The 13,149-nt window shown below is 44.0% G+C and overlaps 2 protein-coding genes and 1 pseudogene across 2 annotated transcripts in view; 2 read left to right on the plus strand and 1 right to left on the minus strand.

The window, feature by feature from the left end:
* Positions 1-1,711, minus strand: part of cct4 (chaperonin containing TCP1, subunit 4 (delta)) — a 9,203-nt gene extending 7,492 nt beyond the window's left edge. Inside the window, exons 1-4 of the mRNA XM_008284978.1 lie at positions 1,417-1,711; positions 431-483; positions 242-331; positions 1-95 (exon numbers count right to left, since the gene is read on the minus strand). Coding sequence (XP_008283200.1) covers positions 1-95; positions 242-331; positions 431-483; positions 1,417-1,534 — 356 coding nt within the window. The 5' untranslated portion in view covers positions 1,535-1,711. The remainder of the gene's footprint in view (positions 96-241; positions 332-430; positions 484-1,416) is intronic.
* A 256-nt stretch (positions 1,712-1,967) lies between these two features.
* On the plus strand, positions 1,968-12,295 carry pus10 (pseudouridine synthase 10). Its single transcript, XM_008284965.1, has 18 exons — positions 1,968-2,047; positions 2,484-2,618; positions 2,858-3,154; positions 3,250-3,336; positions 4,065-4,099; positions 4,198-4,312; positions 4,544-4,605; positions 6,121-6,166; positions 6,262-6,326; positions 6,412-6,497; positions 6,576-6,701; positions 7,934-7,990; positions 8,088-8,164; positions 8,773-8,828; positions 8,920-9,037; positions 10,474-10,616; positions 10,989-11,088; positions 11,760-12,295. The coding sequence occupies exons 2-18, from the start codon at positions 2,493-2,495 to the stop codon at positions 11,796-11,798; spliced, it is 1,635 nt and encodes a 544-aa protein (XP_008283187.1). The 5' UTR covers positions 1,968-2,047; positions 2,484-2,492; the 3' UTR covers positions 11,799-12,295.
* A 356-nt stretch (positions 12,296-12,651) lies between these two features.
* On the plus strand, positions 12,652-12,927 carry LOC103359582 (small nuclear ribonucleoprotein Sm D1 pseudogene; annotated as a pseudogene).
* Positions 12,928-13,149: the final 222 nt, after the last annotated feature.

A 13,149-nucleotide genomic window follows, 5' to 3' on the forward strand; every position in this document is an offset into this window, starting at 1 on the left:
TTGGAGCAGGCATCCAGCAGAGCTCCAGCGATCACTACAACAGAAGTGGTGCCGTCACCAGCCTCGATATCCTGGGCTTTGGAGAGTTCCACCAGCTGAACACACACATTTCAATCAACATTAGGTAATGGTAGAATTCAGGAAAATAGGATAATTAATGAGTCAACATGCAGTTAACCCACATCACAACAGTCTGAGAGGAGAATCGGCACCATCAGACGGTGTTTGTATTGTAACGTACCATCTTGGCAGCAGGGTGGAGCACCTGCATCTGCTTCAGGATGGTGGCCCCGTCGTTGGTAATGGTCACATCGCCTTTCTCATCCTGGATCTGAAACAACAAGAAACAAAAAACAACTTTGGGTTAGACAAATGTGTAGAATCGAGGAGTTGGGTAAAGCCAGCCTAATGCCAAAATCTGTTTACTGACCATCTTGTCCATGCCTTTTGGTCCCAGACTTGTTCTGATGGCATCTGCAACAGCTGTCAAACAAACAAGTGACGAGTCAGAACAGTGACAGAATTCAGTTCACCCTCCTGCTGACTGCTGACTCACATTGAACAGCACAAGAAGCAAAAATCACATTTCTTTTCTGCATTTTTTTTTGGTAATTATTAGAGATCTGTGATTTAAAAAAAAAAAGCTGTCCAAAAACAGGAGTGTCTTGAGTAAGTCCTGCTGTTTGTCATGTGGACAGGCTGCAGTAGTTAAAGTCTTTTTTTGAATCAATGCTACCCAAAGCTAAAGAGCTACTTTGGATGCCTTTGCTGGTGTTACACCGCATGAGAAAAGTTTCATTTTTCATTTGCATTTTCAGCTCTTTTTTTTTAAATGTATTTTTTATTTTCAATGCAGATGCACTCCTCGACAGAACCACCCAGAATAAAAACAAACAAATTGCAGGCCCACTAAAAACACAGTGGACTTCAGACAGACACAGTTCAGTATGTGGGCATTTGCTTCTGCTGTCATATAGCAACCAGCGTTGTGGGCCACCAGCTAGCTCAGATTGTGTTGAGTCATGAGCATCTCACAGGGAGGCTGCACCAAACTCTGGGCACATTTCTGGACATTTTTGCAGCATGTTGCTTTTTGGCTTCTCTGAAAGGAGCTTCAGTTGAAGAAACCTAATTTTAGTCCGTTTAATGCTATATATGCTGCATTCAAATGTGCTGAATAGATAATACTGAATCACCCATTGCTACAAGTCTCTATATTAAACACCTCTACCGCAGAGAACTAAGACCATGAGACTTTTCTGAATGAGGCAGAGGACCCGGTAGAAGCTATCCGATACATGGAAGACTAGAAATAACGGTGCCCTGCCCAGCCCACGGCTATGATACCCAACCAGGAAAGGAGATCTGGAACAATACATTAGCATTTCAAAACGGCTCATTAGCACTTCAGTCTACCTTTGGCAGCAGAGATGTTACTGAACCGAATCTGGGCCGGCTTGTCGCGGTCCACATACGCCCCTCCTTTGTTTTTGCCTCCGCTTGAGACTTTCGGTGCAGCCATCGCTTCGGGCATCGCCTCTTTCTAATCGATGGGAAATGTTAAGGGAAGTCTTGGCAGTGGGACTGATGAGTCCGGGAGCTGGAACACCGCGGTTCGGCTTCGGATGGACTCAGATTGAGGCGTCGCCACTAGCTCCGGCTAGAACCTTCCAGAGCACCGGCTGCAGCAGGGGGAAGAAGGACCCGGCTGTCAAACTGCCCGGCGCTTGGAGATGACGTATGCAGACAGTAGGCGTCGATTGCCGATTGGATTTAACTCATTGACATTTTTTTGCAAAATTGTAAACATTTTAATTCGTGTCCATGAAATACTAATATACATAATTTGCAAAGTTTGATTCAAATATCGTCTCTGCCTTGTTGCAAAGAGCCACATTCTGTCATTACGCTGACGCGGGTTGATTAGTTTGGTCTGTTGGGGCTGAGTCTGCAGATCAGAACCTCTCTGCGTGAGCATGTTGACAGATATCCAAATACTGTCTGCGCTCTGATTTATATGTTTTTGAATTAACCTTCTCTACATCAGGTAGGTTAATTTCGGGTGTTTGGCAGCAGCTCACTGTGTCGTTTACGTTCACATCTTCACAATGCTGCTTTTAAAAGCTCAGCGTTAGCTAACTTAGCTTAGCAGTTTTAGAATGTGGAGGGCAGTCGTGCTGTATTAGCGGTGGTCTTAAACTCGGTACTCAGGTGTGTCTGAACTATTGATCATCTGTTGTGCTGGGGCACCCGCAGCGGTTTGTAAATCTTGTCTATGTGTTGTCTGTGCTTCTTGAATTTCTACAGGTAATAGTCCATTGTCAGCCCATAAAGAGCCCCCAGAAGTGACAAAAGTAGTAAATGCTAATGTATGAGAATCCCAAACCAGAAATGATTCACTAGTTACTGGTACCTTTGATGAGGTCCTGTCTAGTGGCTGATGTGGGCTGACTGAGTGGATGTATGTGCTTGTTGTCCTGCAGCCTGCAGTCATGCTGCCGCTGAAGGAGAAGGACAAACCCATCGTCCAGAAGCTGCTGTCTGCTGGCTGCTGTGCTCGCTGTGTCCTCCGGTTCTGTTGCGTGAGTGTCCAGGCCGCCTACAGACAACCACAGCAGGTAGGACTGGTGCTGCATTCAGGACATGTTGGCCCCATCTGTCTGCATGAATACATATTTTATTTTAAAATCAACACACAGATCAAAATATAGAAAAGTAAAAACGAAAATAGTTATCTTCTCTGTCATTCTCATTGCTCTCATTGTATTCTACAGTTCCATTAAGCATCTAAAATGATTGGTGGTCCCTCTTAGTTGCAGCTACTGAGTGATCGGTTATCATCTTTCATCATAAACAGGAAACCCTTAAGGAGCTTAAAGCTTTCATCGCAGATACAGAAAACAGCAAATGTCAAGATTCAGCAGGACCAGACTCCAGAGATGAAAACAACAAGTCCCATGAAGCGGCAGTGTCAGACACACCTGAAGACCCTCCCAGTAAAAGAGCTAAACTGGAGCCCAGCGTGGCTGCTGCTCAGTGTGAGGAGGAGGACGCTGCTGCTGCTGTGGTTAGGCCGAAGGACGACGAGTCACCTGTGTGTGTGGTGTGTTTGGGAATCCTGCAGGAGCTCTGTGGCACGATCCAGGCCGTGAAGGTGTGTGTGCTGGGAAACATTCATTGCTTTCATCATTAACACTATGAAAATGACAGTGTCATTAAGATGAATGTGTTTCTGGTGTGTTTTCACAGATAGCAGAGGCAGTGAAGGCAGAAAGCTATGAGTTCGACACGCTGGTGCTGTCTGTGTCTCTGCCTGCCCAGCTGTGTGTCCGAGAGGTCAGTGTGTGTGTGTGTGTGTGTGTGTGTGTCTTCTCGCTGACAGTCAAAAGCTCAAATCTAAATAAAAAAGAGAAAAGCAGCAAATCCTCCCTTAGTGAACTCAGAATCAGATCACATTTGGCTTTATTTTTATTTTTTGTTTTATGATAAATTACTTAGGGCTGCAAGGTGGCTCTGTGGTTAGCACCATTGCCTCGCAGCTCGAAAGTCGCCGGTTTGTGTCCCGGTGAGGACACCCGGGATCTTTCTGCGTGGAATCTCCATGTTCTCCCCGTGCAGCGTGGGTTCTCTCTGGGTTCTCTGGGTTCCTCCCACAGTCCAGAAACATGCTGAGGTTAATTGGTGATTCTAAATTGTCCGTAGGTGTGAATGTGAGTGTGCTTGGTTGTCTGTCTCTAAGTGTAGCCCTGTGATAGACTGGTTACCTGTCCAGGTGAACCTGCCTTCACCCTGAGTCAGCTGGGATAGACTCCAGCCCCCCATGACCCTAGTGAGGTTTAAGCGGTGTATAGATGATGGATGGATGGATGTTGATTGGACAAAACAAACATTGTGATGCTGCTGCTTTGGGTTCTGGGCAACTGGGATTAAATTTCTTAGACTTTTCTGATTTTGTTCAAGTAACAATTACAGCGCAGCCTTTACACTGTTGTATTAGTACTGTATGTTTTAAAAGATCAGAGTCTTCTTCTGCCAGTGTTCATGAGTATTCTTTCATCCCACAGCACTCCTGTTGGCTCCACGTAAAGAAGGAAGTGAGGTAAAAGAATCTGTTCTGACTCCTTCATGTTCAGCGTCAGTGTGCGTACAGTCACGGAATCCGAGGTTTGAGTTACGCAGCGCTTTTTTGTCTTTCAGAGAGAAGGGCTTGGTGTTCGACAAGGATGATGTCATCCAGGTGAAGGAGGCCTTCAAGTGGATCATGCAGGGCCTGGTTGCCAAGGAGCTGGGGGGTGTTGCCGTAGTTACCAGGGTAGGTGACGTCCAACCATGAAAAGGAGAAAAATTCTGCCAAATCAAGTTAATTTCAAAAAAGAAAAAGTCAGTTTCATAGAATACTTCACAATCGTGAAAGTTTTCATTCAAGCTGTTATTCATTGTGGTTGAGAAATTCTAAAGATTTAATTTCCTAGTTTACATTTTAAAATATGCTGTTTACATTTACATCAGATGACATGGACTGTGGGCTTTTTTGTGTTTTCAGAGTGCATTCGAGGTCGGCGTAGAGTTTACTCACCCTCAAACGGACGCTGACTGCCACTTCCTGTGAGTGCCAGTCTGTCTTTCTGAAGAAAAAATGGAATTTAAACTCCTGAAAGTCATCATGACGTGTCTTCTATTTTATAAAAACACTGTATGGACATGTTAAGATAAAAAAAACAATTTTCACCAAAAGCCTCTACGACCAAATAAGCAGTCGTCTGTGCATTCTCACCTTGAACCTGCAGCGCACTGATGACTGTCTTGGAAAATTAGATTCAGAACCAATCCTGTCAACCTGCAATGTGCGGCTTTCTGTGTCGTTTTTCTTCAGATTCTGGTTCGAACAAGAATAATTACAACTTGCCATTTTGTATTTCAGAGTAGGTGAGCTGGTGTGCTGAGCTGCAGGGAGGAGAAGGAAGCAGGGACTTCATAGTTCTGCACATTAGAGAGGAAGCCACAATGTTACAGAGTTACATGAAACCTTTTTAAGACAGGAGGTAATGATTTTCATGGAAAAACCTTGTTAATCATACGGGGCGCCCCAGTAGCTCAACCAGATCCACAAACAGGAGCTGTAGTCCCCGATGTAGCGGTCATGGGATCGACTCCCGACCTTTTGTTGCAGGTCTTTCCCCACTCTTCTGCCCCCTTTCCTGTCTCTCTCCATTGCTCTGATAAATAAAGGCAAAAGGCCAAAAAAAAAACCTCAATATGTAGCTTTGATACCCAGAGATGAGTTTATGGGGGTTAATCAATGACTGGGGGGGTTAAGGTTTGAAAACTTGGAAAGGCTTGTATGAGTAAAAGTAGAATTCTGCATTTCCAGTACAGTCGTCCTCTAATGTATTCATAGCCTCCCATTAAAGAAGGAAAACAAACAGCTGCCACTGGAATAAGATGAAATTGACAAAAGTAATAATAAATAAAAATGTAATGAACATCATGACGTCGTTTTAGAATTATGGTTCAACAAAAATATATAAAAAACACACAATCAAACCAGCCTGATGGGACCCGTGAACTAATATGTAGTTGAACAACCCTCTGAGCCAATCACTGCCATCAGGTGTTTCCTGTAACTCTCAGTCAGACTTCTGCACCTGTTGACAGGTATTCTGGACCACTGCTCACCTGCTCATCAGCAAAGTGCTCTCATTTGTCCAGTTTTTTTTTTGTTTTTTAAAATTATTCTTTTCAACCACAATTCAAAAGCAACGTCTTATTTCACTAAATTATAATTTAGCAAATTTTTATTTATTATTACTTTTTTCAGTTTCTAGTTATTTGAGTGACGATCGTGAATTTTGCCTTTTCTTTAATGGAAGGGGACAAACACATCTGAGGACGACTTTCGAAGGCAAATCATGTTTCTATCATTTACATACTCCAGTATCACAAACCTGCCTCTTTACAACTTTACAATCAAATCCTACTTTCTGCCCTGAATGTGCAGCAGAGACGGGCATCATGGTTAGGAAACGAGATGATGATCAGTGAGAGGAGTGGAAGTGTTGAAACTGAACGCATCGGATGAATAAATGACTTTCCTCCTCCTATCTTCTGTCCTTCCTGCAGAGCAACGACTTGTCCTGATTGCTTCAAACCCACCAAGAACAAACAGGTGAGGAAACAAGAGAGCTCCGACTTTCTGTACCATCGTCTAGAGCTTCATCGCTACAGGAACACGTGTGAACTCTGTGTCGCTTCCTTCCGCAGTCTGTGTTCACCCGGATGGCAGTGGTCAAAGCTCTGGAAAAAATATCTGATGCCAAATTTCTGAAGTGAGTACAGACTTTACATTCCCTTCATGGTGTTATTGTCAAAAGTGCTGTTTGAAAGGATTTGTGTTGATGTTTTTTTCTCCAGACATTACCCATGTCCTCCAACACAACCCACCAGCAGCTGCATCTCTCAGGACATCCAGTGTCTCCACGTGTCCGTCTTTGTAGCAGGTAATGAACGCGCTTTCACATTTTGTTTTTAAACACGTGACCGGATAATGACTAATGACTTCTCCCGCTGACGTTCAGGCAGGTACAACAAGTTCTGCCGCAGCCTGCCTCAGACGCCCTGGGTGATCGATGGAGAGAGGAGGATGGAGTCCTCGGTGGAGGAGCTGATCGCAGCACCCATTCTGTCTGCCTTCAGAGCCGACGGTGAGTCCTCGACAGGCGCCGTCGCAGAGGTTCACTGATGAAGAGTTGTGTCGAAGCCTCAGGGAAACAGCAGAACTGTACTGGTGCAGAACTGGACAGCCCAGTATGCAGACGCTACAGAATGGATTAGTGATGATGGTGGTGGATAAGAGTCTAATTAACACAGTCGAACATAAAATAGAACAATCCTGTACGGATACCTACGGTGGACGGGAAATGCAAAACAAGTGTACAAGTGAAATGAACTGGAAAGGGAACGTACCAACTCTGGGACTGAAGCGGAAGTGGTGACGGGGAGCGACCAATAAGAGTTGTTGTTGTCATTTATGGAGTTCTTGGTGGAGGATGTTTTGATGTTTGCACTTCCCCCTTCTGGCTTGGAACCATCGTCACAGATAGAGTTCCTGAATGACTCTCCATTCCCGATAGCAAATACACGTTCAAACATGTTGAAATTACCGCTCCCAGATTCATACAGTGTGTTTAAGTCACAAATGGACTTTGGAATCCAAATTAATCCAGGATTTGGCTGTTTATACGCCATATGACTGGAGGACCACTGGAGCTTGGACTTGAAAAATGTTGTTTGCTATCATATCTAATATAATATATAATATCTGATGCACTGCTGCAGCATGTCTGGTCCTTCTGTCTGGTCTGCACCACTTAAAAATGATAAAGACCGACCACATGAAAAACAAAACCATGTTAATCGGCTCATGCATGTGCCACAAAACATCACTCGATCGCCATCCATCTTGGGTCACCATGAACTCCATAAATGACAACAACAACTCTTATTGGCTTCTCCCCGTTACCACTTCCTGTTCAGTCCCAGAGTTGGTGCATTTCCTTTCCGGTTGATTTTACTTGTGAAGGTGTTTCAGGAATTTGTAAAAGTGTTTTGCACTTTCCAGCCACCCTAGATATCTGTACAGTATGATGCTGATACAGTATATGCAGCCTAGCTAGAAAAACACAGAGCTTATTGGAAGTTATTGTTTTAAAAGATTTTGCTTCATCCTGAACCACTCTCACCTCCACGTTAGAGCCGCAACATGACTTAACCATCGGCCCTTTGATGCTCCTGTCCGTGTTATTTAGACTGTCTGTGTGATGATGGCTTTAGATGAGACTTTATTTCTATTCAGCACAGTGAGCTGCACCACTGAATATCAGGGACCTGTCAGACAATAAAGTGATTGTAATGAAAGTCCTGTTTTGGGTTACAGGATTTAATTTCTCCTCGTCTGGCAGAGAGGATGTGGACGTCCGAACTCTTGGAAATGGTAACTGAATATGGGTTTTTAAAGCTGCACTTGCAGAGGATTTTTATGACATCAAGTGGGTTTTTTTTTAAATTGTATTTTTCTGTTTATTGGGCAGGACGTCCATTCGCGATGGAGCTGCTGAATCCTCACAAAGCGAGACTGAACAAAGTGGAGATGAAGAAACTACAGGAGGTGCAGGATGTTCCTTTTACCTCCATATCTGTTTCAGACGGAGAGAAACCGGTCTGTTGAGCTCAAATGTTGGTGATGTTTTAGCAAAAATTACAGGCTAAATATGACTGACAACCCAACAGAACCATCTGACTGCACTCCAGATCGTCACACTGCATATCAGGAATGAATTCACCATAAACAGACATTTTATTCTGAACCAAACATCAGGACAGTTCATTTAAATGTCTTTCTCTTCTCACAGCTACATTATTCATTCACTGTGTCTTTACTTCAGCCCAAGACTTGTAGTTTCTCTAAAAACCCGACGTTCAGGCAGCACATTATTGACCTCTCTCCATTGGTCCAAGTTAGAATTTAATATAAAAGGTGGATTATTACTTATCAGGCTCTGTGTGATAAAGTTCCTGAGTACATTTTGGATTTCTTGTGTCCATCTACGAAGCTAAAGCCTTGAAATTGGCCAACCTTTATTCAATAAGAGACGGAGCTTTTGCTGTTTTTTTGCCTTGAAACTTTACTATGAGATGATCCAGTTCAACTTTGTGTTTATGTTCTCACTTGTACTTCACAGCGACTGACCTTGTTTTGTTTTGCTTTGTCTTTAGATCATTAACAAGTCTTCAGACAAAATCAGAGTGAGAGATCTGCAGATTGTTACCAGGTGAGAAAATATGAAGCTATAAACTTACATGAAACAAAATCTCCAGCATTAAACAAGTATGATGTGTGTGTGTGTGTGTGTTCGTCTGCAGAGAGGCCATGAGTCGGATGAAGGAGGGAGAGGAGGAGAAGACCAAGACGTATACAGCGCTGGTCTGGACCCAGAAACCCATCCAGAGAGAAGACATCGGCTTTATTGATGACATCAAGGTCACTACAACACACATCACTCTATGTATGTAGAGTCAGGAGGTTAAAAGAGTCTCTAAGCGGATACGTGTACTTCCAGGTAGTACGTCTGCTGAATACTGTGATAAGTATGGAGCGACATCCGAGACCTCCTGTCGCTGAGAGGCTGACATCAGGTCTGTTTGTCTGAGACTCACCGAGACTCTGAACAATAGGTTTTGCCTTTTGTTAAAGGAAAACAAGATCATTAACTCGTATAAACGTACGCAAAACTCCAAATCAAAGTAATCAAGCACAATAGCGGTCAACAAAAAATACCCAGCTCACCCCCTCCCTCTTCCTCCGACAATGAACAGGTGAGAATGTGAGCTCATCAACGGGAGGCGCTATCCTCCTGTCCAATGTGTCCGACAAAAATATATCCTAACCAAAATAAGAATCATCAATCTGCCCCTTGACCTTAAAACAAAAATAAAGATGTACTCATGGCTCCTACTAAGTAAATATGACTTCGACTTAGAGGGTGAGTAGCGAGTTGCCTCGTCATTTAATTGTTTTTATTATTCATTTAATCAACAGGGACAGAAAGGCAACACTTAGATGAAAACATAATGGATATACACAGACTAATAAAGGACACATCCACCAATCTGACCTGGTTCTCTATGAATCTTTCAGCAAAACGCAGCCGAAACAGACGCTTCTCAACTCGAAAACTGCACATTTCCAGAATACAAACAGTGGATTCACAGGCTGTAAACAAACAGACGGATGCTTTCAGACTGCTGCGTCTTCATCAGAGTCAGAGTATTAGCATGACCAACAAAAGGAGGGCAGCAGAGAAAGGAAACTAATACTCACATTTATAGATATTTGCTTAGATATGATATAGACTTACTCTACATGGTAATGCGAGAGTTCTGTGGGAAGCAGTGAAAAGTGTCTGCAGGAGTACAGGAATCAACCGGAACAAGAACAGTGACTGTACAGATAAAGACAGATGTTGCCATCGCGACGCTGGACTACAAGTCTGAAGGCTCGAGGTTGGAATTTGACCGTTGTCATGGTGGCCTTCTGACACCAGATGAAACGAGTGAGGGGAGGCTCAGACTGAGAATCTCAAGGACAGAACGCTGTTAACAACAAGCTCGCCCTGATCTCAAACACACGCTGTTCTATTGTCTGAATGGGACCACAACATACACCACACTGTGTTCAAGGTCTTTAAACTAGAGATTGAAACCATAAACACATTAAAAACATGTTTCCTGAGGTAACAAATGAAGGGAGAAGCAGATTCATTTTCTTATAGACTTCTATACATTCAGGCAAAAAGAGAAGTCGCCCCCTGCTGGCTGTTACAGAAAATCTTGGCTTCACTTCTTAGACCCAGAGGCTACATCCATCTTTTATGTACAGTCTCCATTGACACCCCAGTCTGTTGTTTGTCCAATCAGGACCTGACTCTGGACCAGAAGACGCCTCTGAGAGTTCTGCACCGGCGAGCGCTGGCCGTCCGACAGCGAGTCATCCACAGCATGAACGCCCGCTTCCTGGACCCACATCACTTCTACCTGGGCCTGAAGACGCAGGCTGGAACGTATCCTCACTTGGTCAACGCACACCTGTTAAAGACGAGTTCTGGGCATCTGGAGGATAATATTTAGATAATTAGCATGTTAATGTAATTGTATGTGATCGATCCAAGCCACTTTGATCAACACACACACACACACACACACACACACACACGCACAACAGACAGCCAGCAGAACACGGCTCACTTGTAATTGAAAACCTCCATGACATGACAAACTGCAAACAGATTTTTCCATCACTCTAAAATGGAGTCCATCAGTCCACCCTGTGTCCATCTGTTGATGTGATTTTTGGATGAATCTGAACTGAGTTCATACCAGCTGAAAGTTGTGAAAGACCACGTGATACACACTCCTTAATGCAAAGCCGACAGTTACATCAAAGAGTTTGTCCACGGAGACTTTGGCCGCACCAAACCGAACCTGTGTCAGCTGCTGAAGACGGACACAGACATCCTGGAGCTGGACGTGGAGGTGAGACAAATGAATGCACAAACAGCAGCAGTTACAGAACCTGTGATTTGAAGGTAATCATTGGAGTAAATTGTCTTTTATGAGTGCTTATTCTGCCATGATACAGAAACATTCACAAAACTCCATTAGCATAAAAGTAGCTCCTTCTGGTAGATTAATCGTAGCAGCTTGAGTTCCTTGAAGACGTTCCACCTCTCATCCAAGAGGCTTCATCAGCTCTGACTAGTTCTCCCCCTCGTTATGCGAGTTGCTTAATCGATGAAACCACGTCCACATCTCGCCACAAAAGACCCTAACGAACCCCACTGTGGGACCACTAATGACTCACATAACGACGGGAAGGAGCAACGAACCCCCAATTAAAACCGAAACTCAGGTGTTAATGACTCCTTAAGGATATCTGGAACTCCCAACTAGTCAGTCAGAGCTGATGAAGCCTCTTGGATGAGAGGTGGAACGTCTTCCAGTTGCTACGAATCCACTAGAAAAGCCACGACCTGGATGACTGACAAAAGTAGCTCCCTCATCGGAGAGAAGTTAGCGGTTATCCAGGAGACTCTGACTATGATCTGCTCACAATCAGCCAAATCCTGGAGATCATTTGGTCGTTCATGCAAACATTTTGGAAGACTCCACTTTACAGATTCAACATCTTGTGTTTCTTGTCCCAGTCTGTGGATGTGGACTGGCCTCCTGCCATCCCAGAGTGAACGCCACGCCGAGGCCGGCCTCGTCCAGCGTCTGAGAGCTCACAGCTTCCACCGAGCTGTCAGCAGCACAACACCAACCGGCTCAGAGGTTCACAGCGTGTGTGATGGAAAACAACAGGAAAAAAAGCTGTTTGGATACGAGGACGCTATGAACAGTACAGTCCTGTCGGGGAGTCTGCTCCTCTCCGGTTCTGGATGATCTTTTCCAGCTCAGTGCAAGTCAAATGTGACTTTAATTGGATCACAGACTAAGTTTAATAACACCTAATAGTGACCTCAGTCTGTTGTGACCAGCAGTAGGCAGGTGGAGCTGTGTTGCTCATTTAGTTTTTTCTTTTTGGTCACATGGATGAAGAGCAGAAGGACAGCGTTTCTTAGATTTTTCTTTTTGGTTTCTGAAGAAGAAAACATGTACCTTCAATCCCTCTGTGCACATATTTCCTTTTGCATTTGTCTTCAATAAAAGAAGTTTGTCCCGAGAGTGGTGGCCGAGGAAATCTGAATCAGCCTTATTGTAACACACACCTCCATGAGTGAGGCTAAATCCCCAACAGGGTCCCCAACATAGAAGACCCTCAGAAGAAGTTTATCATCCCATAATAAGAGAAACGTATGGCTGCAACTCAACGATTGTCGTCAATAAGTTTGACAGTTATTTTATTGATTGATTGGTTGTTCAGTGTATGACCATCAAAAACAACCCCGAAAGAACAGTTTAAAAAAAAATGGGAAAAGAGCAAATTTGTGCTTAAAATGACAAAACAGCTCGTTACCAGAGTACTGGCTGGTTTATGGGGAACTTATTAAAACTTCTGTGTCTCTGGAGGGTTTCTCCCTGCAGTCCATCACCATCATGAAACGAGTCGGGTTTTTGATGAAGCTCAGCCATGAGACGGTTACTGAACTGAAGAATGGCGCCCAGGTCCACGGCACCATCACAGGTGCTGAAGTGAGCATGAACGCTCGCTTGAAGGTGGTGAAAATGACCCTGAAGAACAGGGAGCCCACTCAGCTGGAGTCTCTCAGCATCCGCGGCAACAGTATCTGCTCCTTCATCCTGCCGGTCAGCCTCCTGATCGACATCGAGCCAAAGGAAGAGAGAAGCAGTTGCTGGATGAGGACGAGGTAAGAAAAGATCTAACTGGACCATTATCATTAGACATTTGAGAACTTAAGCTTCTTTTCAGATTTTCTTCTCAGTGTGAGATAACAAAGCATCTTTCTGGTGTCACAACATCAGTGTCGTACTTTGGCTTTGAAAAATGTTCCACTCTGATGTGAAGCAAACATAAACTGTGCAGTGTTTCGTTAAAGCTGGATGCAAAGTTGACAAATCATCAACTTTTCGTGT

The sequence above is a fragment of the Stegastes partitus genome, unplaced genomic scaffold (assembly GCF_000690725.1).
Source record: "Stegastes partitus isolate 25-593 unplaced genomic scaffold, Stegastes_partitus-1.0.2 Scaffold382, whole genome shotgun sequence".
Lineage (NCBI taxonomy): Eukaryota > Metazoa > Chordata > Actinopteri > Pomacentridae > Stegastes > Stegastes partitus.